Source organism: Rhamphochromis longiceps, linkage group LG19, assembly GCF_057381845.1.
Source record: "Rhamphochromis longiceps isolate RC_006_pf linkage group LG19, R_longiceps_female_GT1.1, whole genome shotgun sequence".
In the NCBI taxonomy this organism is placed as follows: domain Eukaryota; kingdom Metazoa; phylum Chordata; class Actinopteri; order Cichliformes; family Cichlidae; genus Rhamphochromis; species Rhamphochromis longiceps.
In genome coordinates, this window is record NC_140575.1 from 22,386,005 (window position 1) to 22,402,946 (window position 16,942).

General features: G+C 39.0%; 1 protein-coding gene across 1 annotated transcript in view; it reads left to right on the forward strand.

Moving 5' to 3' along the window:
* The window catches only part of LOC146646721 (glutamate receptor ionotropic, NMDA 3B-like), a 47,799-nt gene extending 33,407 nt beyond the window's left edge, over positions 1-14,392 (forward strand). The window contains exons 8-11 of the mRNA XM_085391125.1: positions 7,714-7,865; positions 9,065-9,229; positions 10,508-10,575; positions 11,356-14,392. Of these exons, the coding sequence (XP_085247251.1) occupies positions 7,714-7,865; positions 9,065-9,229; positions 10,508-10,575; positions 11,356-12,310 (1,340 nt within the window). The 3' untranslated portion in view covers positions 12,311-14,392. The remainder of the gene's footprint in view (positions 1-7,713; positions 7,866-9,064; positions 9,230-10,507; positions 10,576-11,355) is intronic.
* Positions 14,393-16,942: the final 2,550 nt, after the last annotated feature.

The following is a 16,942-nucleotide window of genomic DNA, read 5'->3' on the forward strand; positions in this document are numbered from 1 at the left end:
TACAACCCATACTCACTAATAAGCTGGTGTGCTTAGGGGAACATGAACCCAATATTAAATGCACTTTTTACAAAAAATATAACTGTAAAGTTTGAACAGATCATCTGTGTTTTTGAAATAAGCTGAGCTTTTTACAAACCCAGTGCTTTTAAGTAAAACTCGACGGGCACCGGTGTGTCTTTGAGTGTGTGGGGGGATTTGAGTGACAGTGAAAATGCGAACGTCTGGGGGAAAGAATCAAAACAAATGACAAGTGACTGCCCACTTGCATTTCAGTATTTGACTGAGTGCTCTAAAGAATTGTGGATGGAGATATGCTGATGACAGAAAAATGCTCTCTGTCTGCTTGAAAGAAAAAAAAAAGCATGAGGAGCGAGACATACAGAGACAAAGCAGTGGACTCGGGAGAGGAGCCGAGAGATAAAGAGAAGAATGAACTGAAGCAGAAATTGAACGAAAGCGAAGGGATGACAGAGATAAAGAGTGGACTAACAGAGGAAGAGACCAGCGGCAATGGTGGGAGAGAAAAGACATTGGATGGGGAAAGAGAAAGGATGAGGGGGGAAGAGAAGACGAAAGGAAGAAGAATGAGAAAGGAAGGGTCGGTAAAGGAAGGAAAGAGCAAAGGGATGGAGGCTTTGGCAGTCTTTGTCATGTAGGAAGCAGAGTGTGACAGCTACGTGAACCTTCGCTATTCTCTGTTTCTGTCCACAACCCCCATCGGGCTCATACACCTTGACAGCCCCATAACACACATACACACACACAAACACACTGACAAACAGCTGCCAAGTCTGAGCCAGCCACACACACACAGAGAGACACACACAAAACCCCTGTTGGTATGACTGTGTCTGTGACTGCAGTACAGATGAAATGAAACAAACAATCCCTGGAGGTTTGGTATAGCAATAAATTTTAAAGAGGGTCTTCTCTTTTGAGTCAAAGCTGAGGAACACATTTCTTTCACTTTTCACCTGTAGAAATAGTGGTCGTAATGCAAAACAGATCCCTTTTGAGTAAGTTGTGAAGGGCAGAGAGGCAATCCTCTCCAGCTATTAAACAACACTTGAATGTGCTGCTATAGAAATTAAAGCAATAAACACTGGTGGAAGATCGTACTTAAATGTGTGACTTAATTAAAAATATTAGAGTTATATAATTTTATTGCCGTAACTACTCTGTATTTTATTGCTTTGTCTGCTCTCATTATTCCAACTGCTGCTGCTGGTGTTTTAAGCAAAAGGGGAAACTTCTAAGGCATTACCAAACAATTGATGATGATGAAGAAGAAACAATTTCTATAAATAAAAAACAGATTAATATTTAATGCACTACAATAATGATTTGCATTACTGGCAGCATAATTAGATAGACCTTTTAAGCTATCAGTTTCACATCTGTGACATTTAACTCTAGTTGAACTGTACTGTACACCCCTTGGTTTGTCTAAAAAAACAAAGCCGCGAGGATGTGTAAAAGAATTAATATAACTACAATCATGCAGTCATTAAAAATTGTACAAACACAACAAATCACATTAAACCTCAGGAAGTAGTAAGAGGGTAATAAAAAACAGAATAATTTGTGTTTATGCAAAAAAAAAAAACCACATTTAATGGAGTAGCTTACAACCATTTAAAGGTGCAGTTAGTAATTTTTATTTAGGTTATTTAATAGGAAAAAAGATATTATGCTCACAAATATACTTAGATTAGTGTGTAATTACATCTCCCAACAAACTGATGCTGTCTCAAGTGTGTACATGTGCGTGTGCATGTACATGTCTATGCATAGGAATAGTAGTGGTAGAATAGTTATGTTAAGCTATATAGTTTATGTCTTGGATATTTCCACAACCATATCCATAATCACATACTGTGTATGCTACCGTTGTATATAGTGTATTATCTTACTTATTTTTATTTGTTTGTATTTTATTTGTATTTTTTGTATTTTCCTTCTGATATCTGTACCTGAGCTGAGCTAACGCAAAAATTTTCCAGGCGTGGGATCAATAAAGTCTTATCTTATCTTATCTTATCTTATCTTATTAAATAAACTATTAAAAAACACATATAATAGGAGCAGGCACGGGTTTGTGGAAGCCACCATTTTCCTCATTAAATTTAAACGCAGCAGCCAAAAAGGACATGTCCCTTCCAACTAATCGTATTTGATGGAATAAGTCTTTTCTTTTTAACTTAATGTGGCTAGAGACCACCCTTATAAATAGTACACCAAAGGCAAAGAAGAGCAGATTAGACATGCAACCATTTCTGGACAGATGACAAGAGCTGGCTATACAACAACAGCTGGTTTTAAGCTAGCATTATGCCAGCTAATATTAGGTTTGAGTGTCCAAAAAGTCCACTAACAGTAGCTACGAGCAGCAAGAACAGCAGTCTTACTGACAGAAAAGTTCAGCATATCCTCAGTTCACCTCAGTATCCTTGTCATCGGTCAGAATGAGCGTCTCTGACTCATATTGGACTCGTACTGGACTCCTGTCACAAGGTTTTACAGTTTCCAACAGAGTAAATAAAGGTGGATGCTTCTCATCCGGCATTGGCAGCTGACGTAAACAGAGGATAGACAGCCTGCACAGTCAAGGAACAAATCTAGGGTTGATCCAGATTCGGTCCAGACAGCAGTACAAATACACTGGCTAGTCTCAGCCCAGCTCTTATGCCGTACAGTCTGTGCACAGTCTAAGTTTGTCCTAATAGGAGCCACCATAGCTGGGATAATGCACTCGAATTGGGCAAGGTAAGAAAACAGAACTCAGTTAACACCAATCTGCAATCTATTGACATCTAGTGGTGACATTTTTACACACAGTAACTTTAATTAGATAATTAAGATGATTTGGCATAAAAAGAAAAACAGAGGATATTACTTTCTATTCTATCTAGGACATGACTATTGAAACGGTGCATGGGAAAATACTTGACAAAATAGGATTTTGGCATCTGTGGTAAATAGTATTTAAAAATTCAGAGAATCCAGAAATAAGGCTGAAAGGGATAAGGCTGAAACTAGTAATGAATGGCCGTGATCTTCGAACTCTGAGGCAGCACTGCATTTAAAACAGGCACCATTCTGACGTGGAAATCACTGGGTGATGAATGACCACTGAGCAGATGGATTCAAATGGCAGAGGCAGACTATGGTGCAGACCAACCATTCGGTGAGTCATTCACCCCAAACAATTTACAATTCATAGACATGAAAACATGGTGTGGCTGAGGATCACCTTTGGACTCCACCAGCATCAGCGTACATGAATGTTGGTACTGTCAAATTTAAAATTAGCTTCTTCTTTTTTTTATTAAATAAAATGAACAAAATGAATTTCTTTTGTTTCAATATTTGAAACAATATTTGAAACTAAATTAACTAAAGATAAGGTGCAAATTATTTGCAAATGATTGCATCTATTGTTTTCATATTCTACAGAACATTTCAACTTTGTTTTGGCAGCATTCTGGAACATAACAATGACTGCATCAGTATATAGCATGTAATGGGCAAAAGATTTGTACTATACAAAGGTCTCAGACTACCCCTCAATTCTTATGATTTTGCTAGGGAAAAAGAAATGGTGATGAAGTGTGCAAAAATACGTGGAAACATAGTATATCAGTATATAAGGCAGAAACAGAGTTGGCGCAATTCTTATGAGCTTGGATGTCAGTATTTGGTATGACCACCTTTCTTCTTCAACACAGCGTGAACTCTCTCAGGCCAGCTTGTCATATCTTTAGGTAGTCCTCAGGAATAGTTCCCCAGGCTTCTTGAAGGACATTCACGCTCTTCTTTGGATGTCAGCTGCCTTTTTTTTTTTATTCTCTGTCAAGATGATCCCACGCTGCTTTAATACTGTTGAGGGCTGGGCTCTAAGGAGGCCAGTCTATGACTGATAGTGTTCCATTATGTGTTTTTCTAGCCAGGTATGCTTTTACTGCAATGACAGTGAGATCATTGACATGCTGAAAAAATTAAGCCGTTGCCAGTCAAGTTCTTTTCAGATACTAGTGCATGATGGATCAAAATCTGACTGAACTTTTTTTTGTTCATAATTCCATCAGTTTTGACAAGATCTCCACTGGCCAGAGCTGTGGAAAAGTCCTTGGAATTGAGGGTGTTATGCACACTCATGCGTGTGTGTGCATGAGCACAGCTGGGGGTGAAGTGTACTAGAAACCTCATAGTATCTTCCAACTATAAGGTATCTTAAGACACAGCAGTCAAAACCTTTATGTATCTATTTTTTGCATTTGGCATGATGCATCCCCAGCACCCCTACTTCCCACAGCCTTGCCACTGGCTGAAATTTTACCCCAAATCATAACGGAAGCTGCTCCATGTTTTACCTCTTTCCTGACCTCCTGCAATCATATTGACAATGATCTAAACCAGAGATTTCAAATTTCTTTTTTCCCTGTTTCCATTTCTTAAGAATGTCTTCTTCACAGCCTCCCTTCCACTGAGACCATTTCTGGAGAGGCTTTTACAGACAGTACATGGATCAACTGATTAACCAGATGCATCAGTCAGTTCTTTACTGGAATTTTTCCTATTTCTTGAGGAAATGACTTTCAGATAGTATTCATGTGTTGTAGTTACCCCCTTTTTTGTCCTCCATTTGTCCAATTTCCTTTTATGCTTGAATGATTTGTAAGTCAGTGTTAAGTGGCTTAACAATCAAACAAAATTCATCTGAAAATGTCCAGATACAAGGGTTGGAGTGAAAATGAGTCAAAGAAAACCTGAAGAAATATGTTCTACACCAGTTTAAAAATATATATTCTGGCTCCTTGTTAGCAAAATATAAAGACATGAAGGATGACTTAAGAGTCTTCCACAGAAGTGTATGAAAAAACAGTCTAAAACTATACCTGATTTTGACATTTTGTATATTTAATCAGATAAAAAAAAGACATACTTTTATTTATTCTGTATTTTTTTCACTTCAAGATGTTTTTTCTTCACCATCCATGATGTGAAAGTGAAAAGTACTTATTAATACTGTCAAGAAAGTGATGCGATAACTACCTCCGACAGAAAGCTACACTTACATAATTAGAAAGGAACACTATCATCAGAGCTACCCGCTGTGGCGACCCCTCGTGAATAAGGGAGCAGCTAAGGTAGCTTTCTTTCTTTTTTAGTGTCACCAGAAGAACGGGATTCATAAAAGGGCTATAATATCAGTATGGTATCAATTTCCTGTGCACATGGAGTGGAACCAACCTTTGTTTGGCCTTTCAACAAAATAAGGTCTTGTATCTGTAACTGGAGGGTGTGAATGTGAAGTGAGCCCAGAGTGGATGATCAGCATCAGGCTTTGAAAAGTGTTTTGCAGCTAGTAGCTCTGGTGAGGCTTGGTGAGAGGAAGGTGTTTTATTTTTTACAGAATCTGTAAGTCTAGTTCCAGATTTAGAAAGATTGTGCTCACTTTAGAATATATTTCAAACAGGATATGCAAATGGCGTAAAACCTATAAAAACCTCTAAAGTAATATGCTATAGTGTTATAAATCTTATTTCTACAGTGGAGCACAATGTAGTGAAATTTAAGGGAGAAAAGGCTAAAGCAGAAATGAAATGGAAAAAAGACACCATTAACATTCATTTAGAGGGGCAAGAGAAGGGAGTTTGATGCATAAGTGAAGAATAATAACACAAGAAGTTAATTTTGACATTTTCACATCTACTACATTTACTCCTCACAGCAGAACCAGAAGTCCAAGATGTTGTGTTGGACCAAGACCTCATAAAGAGAATTTCATTTACATAAAAGTAATTTACAAGACAATAATTCATCACCACGGTCTGAGCACTGCCATGTGACTGTAACCAAAGGGAATCTAACCAACATAAGAAGCAGTCAGGTAAAATATGTATATTTGCATACTTGCCACTGAAGGAACTCTAAAGGGTGGAGTCAGATTTGATCCCACTCCATTCCTTAAGCTGGGATCAGACTATTTGATATCAGCCTTAAAATGGCCTGACTCACAGAGAATGGGGTGGAGTTGGAGCATTTGGAATGGAAATGAGTATCAGATGTGACATATACAATTTGTCTAGAATGCCTTATAAGGTCTCAAGAGGCAGACCTAACTATTTTCATTATCATAAATAGAATTAAAAATTCAAGAATCATACATGTTTCTAAAACTGACTTTCCAAACAGCTGCAAACTCCATTCTGAGTTATGTTGGCGAGAAGCACATTTTCTCTCCAGCAACGTAGCTTTCGACTTACAAGACTGATGAAGACTGTGTAAGCAAGTAAAGTAGACTGTGGAGATATAATCTTAAATTTCTTTCCTTTCCACTCTCATGTTGTTAGGGTTTGTCACCAGAACCACTTTGTTACATAGAAAAATCTCATACCATGTCACACAGGTATATTTATTTCAGCAGCAAAGAAGGGGACAGAACACGTGCATTCATCCTCCTGATAAAAACATGAAAAGAAAGAAACACCACAACATTACTCATTGAAGAAGCCTCTAATAAGGCTGGGTATTTGTTAAATCCACCAAAATATGATTATGAATTATGAGTTAATACAGCTCCGCCAGATGGGAAAAGGAGGAAGAGTTCCAACACGAGGATGTTTTTTCTTTCTCAAAATGTCTGAAAACCAAGTTCTAAGGCACTGCTGAGAGTTTAGAAAGGTTGTTCCCAGTTTACTAACTACTCTCAGAATAAGAAGAAAATAATTTTATCTTAAATCGGCCTCGATTCTCGCTCCATAAGCTCATCACTGATGCGTTTGACATGTTTCGAAATCACAGGAAGTTTTGAACATATGCGGAAATCTTTCTGAAACACATCTAAGTTACTGAGATAAAATCATTAATCATCTATGCGCATTTAAGCAATTTTCTTCCCCAAACTCAAGACACAGAAGCAGACTGATATCAGACAGAGCTGCCAGCTTGTTACACTCTGACCCTGAAGTCTGAAACCAAACAAACATAAAAGAGTAGAAAAGACTAAATCGTGTCTCAGCGGGGATGATATTAAATTAGAACATTTAAGAATAATTATTTGAAACCCTGATGGTTGGCAGCTCTTTCTGCATCTAAAACAAGCACTAGTAGGGAAAATTAATTGAATGGGAACTTTAAAAAGGAAAGACTAATGAAGAACGACTGCTACATTTTCCTGAAGGTCACACGGGTCATGAAAGACCACTTGGTTGTGTGTCTTGATCACCTATTGCTATACCTCTGGGAATAACATCTAATCTTTTCTATGCTTTAGATCTGATTAGAGTTTGTAGTTATAAACTTCTTGGGTAATATCGAAAGAAGCTTCAAACAACGCAATACTTAAAGTTGATCCACTGTGTGTTCTGTAATACAACCTCCAACAGCTTTAGCTGGGGGGGGTTTCCACTTTTATACAGAGCTGTTGTCCAGGTGAATCTTGGGACACTGTATTTGCACTCTATAGGTGGAAATACTTTGCCAGAAAACATAGTTTATTTATGATTCAATCTGAAGACTGTAAACCGTAAATCTTCTTTTTCCAGAGGCCATCTGCCCTTTGGCAAAGTGCAACTGTCTGACTTTGGTTTTACTGCAAAAAAAAAAACACCGAGTTAGACACTATCTTCCTGAGGCATGACTGTAGCTCTCAGGTTGGTTACCTTTAGCACACGTATTTACATCTGTGTCTGTGTCCTCTTTCAGGCTATGGTATTGGCCTTCCCCAGGGTTCTCCTCTAACCCGTAATGTGTCAGAGTTCGTCAGTCGCTACAAGTCTGACGGTTTCATGGACATGCTACACGACAAATGGTATAAGGTTGTACCCTGCGGAAAGAGAGTCTTTGCAGTCACTGAGGTAATTCATCCGTGGGAGTGTGTGTTCATGAATTGTGTACGTGTGTTGTGTGTTAAGCAAAGCCTTCTGCTGCTGTACTTCTATAAATGAGTCTCCCTTTGGGACACAGACTGGATTGCCTGCCAGCTAGGCACACATACACTGACAGACAATTTCACACACACACACACAAACAAAGACATACAATCACATAAACTGACCTTAACCAGAGTTACAGGCACGCACTGTCTGAGTGTCGATTCTTATTTGTATCGTGTGGGTGCTACAGTACTCTGAGTTCTTGCCCTCCCTTTTACTTGCACTCCTTTTAAAGGACTGGAAATCTCTAGACAGAGCAAAATGTCCGTATCTACATCTCTTGTTTGCGAATCGAGAAGCTATTCAACTCCCTTTGGCCATCTCTTTTAAATCCCACTTCAAAGTTAAACCATAATATAGCAACAAATGCAATTATGCAGTCATAGGTTTCTCCAGTGAAACGAAAACCTTAACTTCACCCTGCATCGGAAAGCTATTACTGTTCATCCCATTTGAAGCGCAGAGAGCTGGCTACTTTCTAACAATGTAGGCGTTGGTGTGAACCTGCCCTCTGGATTAGGAGCAAAAGGAGGTCAGTGTTATCACTGATGAATTTGTGGTGTCAGCATGGGGCTAATTGCCATCGGAGACAGTGCAGAAATGAGTCGGGTGGAGGAAACATGATTAGAGAGCATTGCTCTTGTCCCTGCCTCTTCCACTTCCTCCAGGCCGATGAATGCCTCATACGAGATAGACATTATGTCAGGGTGGGTTTAGGCAAATCAAATAGGGAAAAGCTGCTCTTCAATTAACCATCGTCTCTTTTTACCATCTCTGTACTAACTGCTGTTTCTTCCTATTACTCTCTTTTATGCCTCCCCCGTTTTCTCTGCTGCCGCGCTGCTCTGCACCCTTTTCTTTCCAAAAATGTCTTTTACGCTGTTGTCCTCTTCTCTTGACTAATATTCTTATGGGCTTACACGGCCAAACTAGATACACAACAGCAGAATATCAAGTGCTCGTTTACAAAAAGTGGCCTAAATGGTAATTATGTAAATATAAATCATCAATCTCTGTATTTTCCTCTCTGTCGGCTTAAGTCTTCAGTAATCTGTGTCACTCCCCCAACTTCTCCCTCACTCTCTCTCTTTCATGCTCTCTTTCTGTCACCGCCCCCTCAGACTCTACAGATGGGAATCCAGCATTTCTCAGGCCTGTTCGTGTTGTTATGCATGGGGGTAGGTGGAGCCTTGCTGACCTTGGCAGGTGAACACACTTTCTATCACCTGGTCATCCCTCGCCTCCGGCGTAGCCACACACTTCAGTACTGGCTGCACACCAGCCAGGTGAGTAAACATAAGGCCACACCATCTTTCATGCTAGCAAGACATGCCATGCACTTGAGCACAAAGAGTTATGCTCAGACATTTAAAACTCACATGATCTCTCGTGCACACCAAAGACACGCATAGGAGCACAGTCAAAGGCTATATGCATGTGTGCTCATATGTATATTGCTGTTGGTGAGACATCCTTACCCCCTGGAGCTCACACTTTTCTTGCAGATAACCAACGCCCTCTACTGGTTACAAATTAAAAAGTCAACAATTAGACTAAATGTTCCTAAAGCTGAATTGTCTGTGATAGCAGACATATTCAATTAAACATGTCTTTCCATTAAGTTAATTACATTAATTAATACAAATTAGGTTCTTGAATAGTCAATTTGTAAGTAAAAAGTTAATAAATCTTACCACTGGCAGTGTTTTATTAATTGATTTATAAAGACACATTATGCATTCGTGCCTTTGTTTGTTTAGCCTTTTCTCAGACAGATGAAGAGACAGATCGTTATATGAAGCTATTTATACAGATTTCATCTGCAAAATAATTTTAAATATTCGTTATTTTACATAAAATTCAAATATGTTATATTTTCTTCACAAAGTCAGTGTATAAATGTGAATTGCAGGAAGTTTCTGACAGCAAATGTGTGTTTATGACAACATCCACCAAAGAAACAACAAATTGAATATTTAAAGGTCATATTTTGTTTTTTTTATGAGGCTCTGGCCATTACCAAATGAGGTGCCAGTGGCAACATTTTTTGAGTGAATAATGGAACTAGCAGTGTAAATATCAAGACTGCTCATATTGCTCATATTCGTTTGCTACATCTCTCTAAAAGGGCAACCACTCGTGGGCAGCCTCTAGCATTCATCACAAAAGAAGCTCCGCTATGAGGCGTTGGCATCTGTGTCAGACCCTCAATATTATTCTTATCTTTAGAATAAGCCTCATTTCCCGCAGGAAATATTAAAGCATAGTCACACTTTAAAGTTGTTTTTTTGATCATGCTAACCTAAGCATTTTGATACTTAAATGAAAAAGGCCTCAAGCAACTGACGCGTTAACTTTAAGCAGAAAGGAACCGTCTCTCACTGAATTGCAATTATTATTAGAGTAAATTATTCAAAAGTGCACTATAGCAGGAACGGCTGTCACAGATGTTCTCTGCAGCTGGATAGAATAATAACCCTTGCAAATTCATCTCTCCTGATTTATTTCAAATCTGATGGTGTCTTAACAGATTCCATGTTACTAATCATCTTCTCTGCTTGCAGAAAATTCACAGAGCCCTGCACACCACATATGAGGATGTTGGAAAGGAAATGGCCGGCCTTGATCAAAAGTAATGAATTCACTAAGTGATTAATGCACCACTATGTTGTCTATTTTCTTCTGTTTGTGTGTTTAACAGATGTCACTTTGTTGTTGGAAGCGCAAAAACTGATTATTTTACTTCATAAAAATAAAAAAAGAGAGCGTGACTTTTTGTTTTTGGGAGGCAAATGTTTATTTGTTTTCTTGCTTTAAGTTGGTTAATAACAATAATATGAAGCAGCAAGCTAAAAATAAAGCCATAAAGACTGGAAATGGACAATAAAATCTACTTACCAGCACCTCTCAGCAAAGCTCAGTAATTAAAGCCGTTATATCTTGTTTAATCTGAGCTTGGCAGCTGCTGACAATTTCATATGTACAGTCTAGAGTCTTATCAATCTCATCATCTAACCCTCTGCTAGAAAATGAATAAGCATATTTTGCCCAAACGTCAAACTATTTTTTTTCTTAAATAATCATATTAGAAGCAGGTTAGACCCTTCGTGCTACTGTGGCAGATTATTACATTTCTATGACTTGATAACAAAATTAATTGTGAAGGAGATATTTTTTTTGTGAAAGTCCTGTAATGGGTTTAAATCTTTTATTTAATTTTAAAAAGAAGCCCTAACAGATAAATTATAATTGAGACAAAAGATGTAGTGTTTAGTCAGTTAATATCACTACACTCTACATTTGGTTTACTGGGTATAATTATCCTACATTATATATAAACGTCCTTGCATTGCAGTACAGCATATCTGATTCTGTGTATTCCCTTTGCTGTGATCTTTCTCTCTTTCACCAGCCCCTCTTGTATCTCGGAGAACTGCACCCTACACAGGAAACAGCATCAGCCTCCTCCACCATCCCCTCCCACGTCAGCTGGGGACACGGGCAACTCCTCACCATCCAATGAACCCAAGGAGAAACGTGTGCACTTTGACCTTGAAACGCTTCACAGCTACCGCCTGCGCACACACACCGCCTCAGTGCGCGGCAGGCCTGGGATGGTTGGCCGTCCTGGACTTGGCCTCGGAGGGTTGGGGCTTGGCAACCTGGGGAGTTTTACTTCTCCTCCACAGATTAGCCTCCATGTCAACGGGGGCCCTGTCTCGACTCTGGCTTCCACAGGTTTGGTGCTGTCTCCCATGGGAACCAGAGGTGCTCAGACGAGCTTATGGGAAGGGGAGCTCCAGGAGTTGCAAGCAAAGATCGAGATATTCCGCACCCAGCTGAGAGAGGCTCTGGCTAGGAGAGCTGAGATCCAGAGCAGTCTGGAGAGAGAGAGGAGTGGACTGGTACGCAGGGATACTAGTCTTGATAGGGACAGGGACAGACAGAGGATACAAACTATTAATACAGACAGAAGTAGCTCCACTCAGCCCAGGCTCCCTGAGAGAGACAGGACCAGCCAGCTGCAAACCCTGAATAATCAGCAGACTGGGCGGGCTAACCAGTCAGGTGGGCCTGGGACTGTGGAGCATGGGAGAAGCAGCCAGTTAAACACAGTTAACAGTTTGGACAGAGGCAGAGCCAACCAAGTGCGCCCTGTTAATACTTTGACAGGAGAAAGGACTGTCCAGTCGCGCACGTCCACTAGTTTGGAGCGAAGTCGAGCCAACCAACAAGGTGCTGGAAATACAACTATCCAAACACGGAATACTTCTAGCCTGGACAGACAGAAGGCTAACCTATCACGTGCACTGAACACTTTGGAGAGGACAAATGCTAACCAGTCGACTGTAAGCAGTGAGACTTGATTAACTCCTGACCTGTAGGACTGCAACAGGGTTAGTGAGGTATTGCTTGCATAGCCGCGGGAAGATGGCTTTATTGGTATGGGTTACATTTATGTGGCGTTTGCTGAACTATAACAGTACGTGTTTACTCACAATGTTACTTACTGCAACCTAATAATTTTCATGCTGAGAATTATTTCCACACTTACTTAAAAATGCAACTAAAAATATTTTTCTGCAAGTGAAGAGCTGATGTCATCCATGAAATATTAATTAAGCAATGTAATATTTAAATAAAAAGCAGAACATAACCCCATTAATATCCCGACATACCAGATCCGACAAACTGAAATGGGAATCCAGAAACCACGGTGCTTACTGTGGAAAACAGTAGGTCACATGAGGAATCGCTGTAGGAACTATAATAAATCAAAAATGTGGTGTGTTGTGCTGGCTGAAAAGGCCTACAAGCACATATGGATAATTGCAAAAGCACAGAAAAATCACAATTAACGTTAACTAAATTGAATGAATCCACATACACATCCAATACATAGGATAAGAAAAAGAAACAAATTAGCATATTTCAATTAACCAATATAATAATTTCCTAAAATTATGAATGATGAAAATAAAAGTGTTGCACAATCCCAAAACAATTCTCTTTTGGGGCAACAATCCAGATCCCATGAAACTGAAGCAAGCCTTACGTGCATTGACGCTTTGCATCTTTGCTTATGTTGTTCTGCAGTAGATATACCCAACGAGTCAAATACTCTTTTTGGATATTTTTATATGCTTCTCTCCTGTTACAATACGTCACTTTGTGAGATGGTAATTCTCCTCTGCTAGTAACTTTAAAAAAACAAACTGTTTTTGAATTTGCAATAATTTGAAAGTCTGCAGAGTGAAATAGTTTAAAGCCATTAAACCCAACTATCCTGAAAAGTTTAGTTATAAAAAGGTGACTTTCCCCTGACCCAGTGATTAAAAGACATAAGGGATTTCAGCTTCAGCAAAGCTTGTACCACAAATATTAGCTCTTAAGGCCACGGAAGGTCTATTAAAAAGATGCAGTCAGGACAATGCGGGTTCTAGTGTTGTGTTTTTCTAGTTTGGCCAATGCTAGAGCTGTTCATCTCAGCCTCTGCTGAGTTTTTAGCATCTTTTTTTATAAGCTGCCTCACGTGACTACACCACCTTTATAAAAGTGCAATACTAAATCAAAAACCCCTTTAATTTTCTGAATAGTGTGTCTGGGGTATGGGTTTGGAATAAATGTATCCACTATTTTTCATTACTAAAACAATCATGTAAAAAACACTGAGTGTGGATTGCAATTTACTCAGTACCTGCAGATCTGATAGGTGAGATTTCATCTTTTTAACATATCTTTGAAATAGATGTATGCTTTTACACATTTTCTTCTCCACTTTTTTTCTATAACGTAAATTAAGTTCCATGCTTTAAATCAGCCATTGGGAGCTACGAAGATCTGAGGTTCTTCAGAAACTGGCTGCATGTGGGACTCGCTTTCAGTTACTCAGTCCACCACTGGATGGCACTGAATCCCTGCTTCCTGCGGCTATGGACACTGGCGAGTGTGTGGATTCAGGTTTTATTCCAGCAAAATGACAAACAGATGAATTTAAGCAATTAACTTCTGAAGAAACAATGGCAGACAGAAACTGAATATTGCCATGCAGTTCTCATGGAGAGCAGAGGATCTGGGAACTAAGGTTTTACGAACTCGCTCCAGCACTATACAATGTAACGAAACCTAACTGTATTGGGATAGTCAGTCTTGTGTGTCTCTCAGTTCTTTAAGCAAGCACTGGGGATGTGACAGCAAGTTTAAGAAAAAATTGATAGCAGTGAAAGTTAACATGGCTGATGATGGTACTGATGTACATTTAAATTTTTCAAAATCTGGTGTGGTGTGAAGTGGTTGTGTTCACATCCCATGGTGTCTATGAGGAAAAAAAAACATTTTAAATCTTTATTGAGAAAGAGCTTGTTGTACTGGATATTTAAAGAAATACTTTTAAAGTTACCCGTCATAAAAATTATATAGGGCATATTATTGAATTTTACCATAAATGGTCATCCTCATGTTTTGAAATAAACATTTATATACTTATTTTTCTGGCATTATTTCATATTTTGAATGGAAACAAAGGATAGCAAAAAATGTCGAGCTTTTCTTATTATTTAAGGACAGGAAACAGCAGTAAACACTGTAAGCAAGTTGCTTTAATGGATTTGAACTTAGTCAGCCGTATTTAACTGTTTTTATTATTTAATGCTTTTTACAGATAAAGCTGCTTCGTCCTGTCACAAGTGTCAAAGCGATTAAAAAGTTCAGAACCAAAAATGTTAATAAAAAAAAACTTTGTAATCAGGAAACAGCATTTTCTCTAAAGGTGTAAGAGCATAGCAGCACATCAGACTCAACATGTGTTTCCTACCAATTCGTTTTATTTTAGAACAACTATCCAGTGTGAGTAAGCATGACCCAGTAAATGATTAGCAGGTTCTTAAAGGATTGTTGGTCTGTTTGGCATCATTTATGGACAAAAAATAAGTAGAATCCTATATATATTGTTACTTTTTGGACAGTTTTTACTGACCAAAATTTTTATCTCAGAGGACTTTTTATACCCTTTAGTTTAATGGTCAGGAGATCCATCTTTCTTTCTGTACTGATAGTCTGGGCTGTCTGCCACTGTGGTAAACAAAGCAGTAAACCTGCACTCTTTCCTTTTAATGTGCCACAGTGTTCCCAGTCCTCCATTAAACAATGACGTTTTGAGGTGTATCTGGTCTCTTGACAGAACTGTTAAAATGTTAGTAGCAGAAGGCCATTTTAGTCACAACAACAAATGCATTAAGAAGAACGAACACTGACAGCATAGAACTGCAGAGTCAAAGTCAAGCTGCAGAATATATCTGTTCTATCAAACTAACTGAACAAATCCTAACCACTGTGCCTCTGCTATAGCAAATTATTACCATGGAGCACTTAAGCATTTGATTTGTGTGAGAATTGTGGGTGATTATGATTTTTGGCTTGTCGAAATGTTGATAAAATGTGAACACTTTGTAAGCCCTCAATCAATATCCTTATCACATTTTAACATGCTGGAGCCAATAACACAGTGAAATCCTCCTCTTATCTGCCACGAGCCCTATCAAAGTAAAGTGCAGTCTGGAAACACAAAAGGAGCACAGAATCAATGGTATCACAACCTAATAGACTTGTCAAACAAATGCCAGGGTTCCTGAGGCTACTCAAGTAAAGGTTTAAGCACTACTTCACCTCAGGGTATAATGGCTTTGTTTAACTTGTCATGTAATGACAGCTCTTAGCCACACAGTGGCACTTGAAGCTGTCCCTAAGCACAAGAGCATAGACTGTGGAGTGGCATTACCTGCACAGAATGACTTACCACTGAGGACATTATGTTGACAGTGTGACAGAGGCATGCACTTATTTACTTTTGGGAAAAGAAAAGCCACCTTCAGTGAGAGTGCATCCTATATTATGTGATTATCTCTGCATTCCCATGTTCATTTGCTAGTCAGCCAAACATCAACCACCCCATGAAGTGCCGGCCTACATAACATGCCAAAACAAATCACTGTTTCAGATTTCTCTATTGATTGTCTTTCAAATTACAAGGGAACACAATCAGAGCTATATTAATATTCTTTTAAAATCCCGTTTGCTATTTGAGACTGAAAATTGAGTGCTTATATGAAACCTGACACTTAGTGAAGCCAAAGCTGATATTGATACCACAACTGTGTAACACAGAAGAGCAATAACAACTTGTGTGTTGGTTGAAGGAGATGATAGATAGATGGATGGGGGCAGGCGCTGATTTAGTTCCACTACGTCAACCACGCTGGATAAAGTGAAGATCAATCTTTCATTTTCTGCACTCACATGGTTGGATTCTCCCTTATAATAAAATAAGCATGGCCTCTGTGTCAGGTGTCTTCAAAGCACGCAGGGTAAGCTGAATAGGTTGTTTAAAAAAATCAATCAGAATCGAGTTGTAAAGTTGGGGTTTGCATGGATGGATGGGTAAATGTGCTGGCATGCACTGATAGAATTAATATCTTTCATGTGCACTTGATCAACATGAAAGTCTGCATTTACTGTATTAACATGTGTATGCTATGTGCGCACTGCAAGAAGCTCTGTGCATGCATTAGCCATGTAAACATGCGCTGCAAGTCTGGGTCTGAATGTGCACATACATGTTTGTATCTGAACAGAGATGGTTGCCCTTTCGCTCAGACGAAATAATTGGGTCACATGTGTGAACACCAGTCGAGGAAAATTTTAATCAAACTTAAGAATCCCCATTGTACATCCCCTCCAGCAATCAATTACCATCCAACTGGGGTAAATGGTAAAGAGTGCTGATAGCGCACTAACTCCACTAGAGAAAATGCAATTGTGGTGATGTGTGGCTTTCACAACTTCTATAACTGTGTTCATAATTATCAAAATTCACCACCTTGAGAAAAGTGTAAGTGTCTGTGGGAAGCAGAAAAGAGCGTTCAAGCACCTCCACCCCCCTTCTTTTAGTGCTTTGTGTAGTGGGTAAATAGGAGCCAGAGAGTGTGAGTGATGAGTTTATT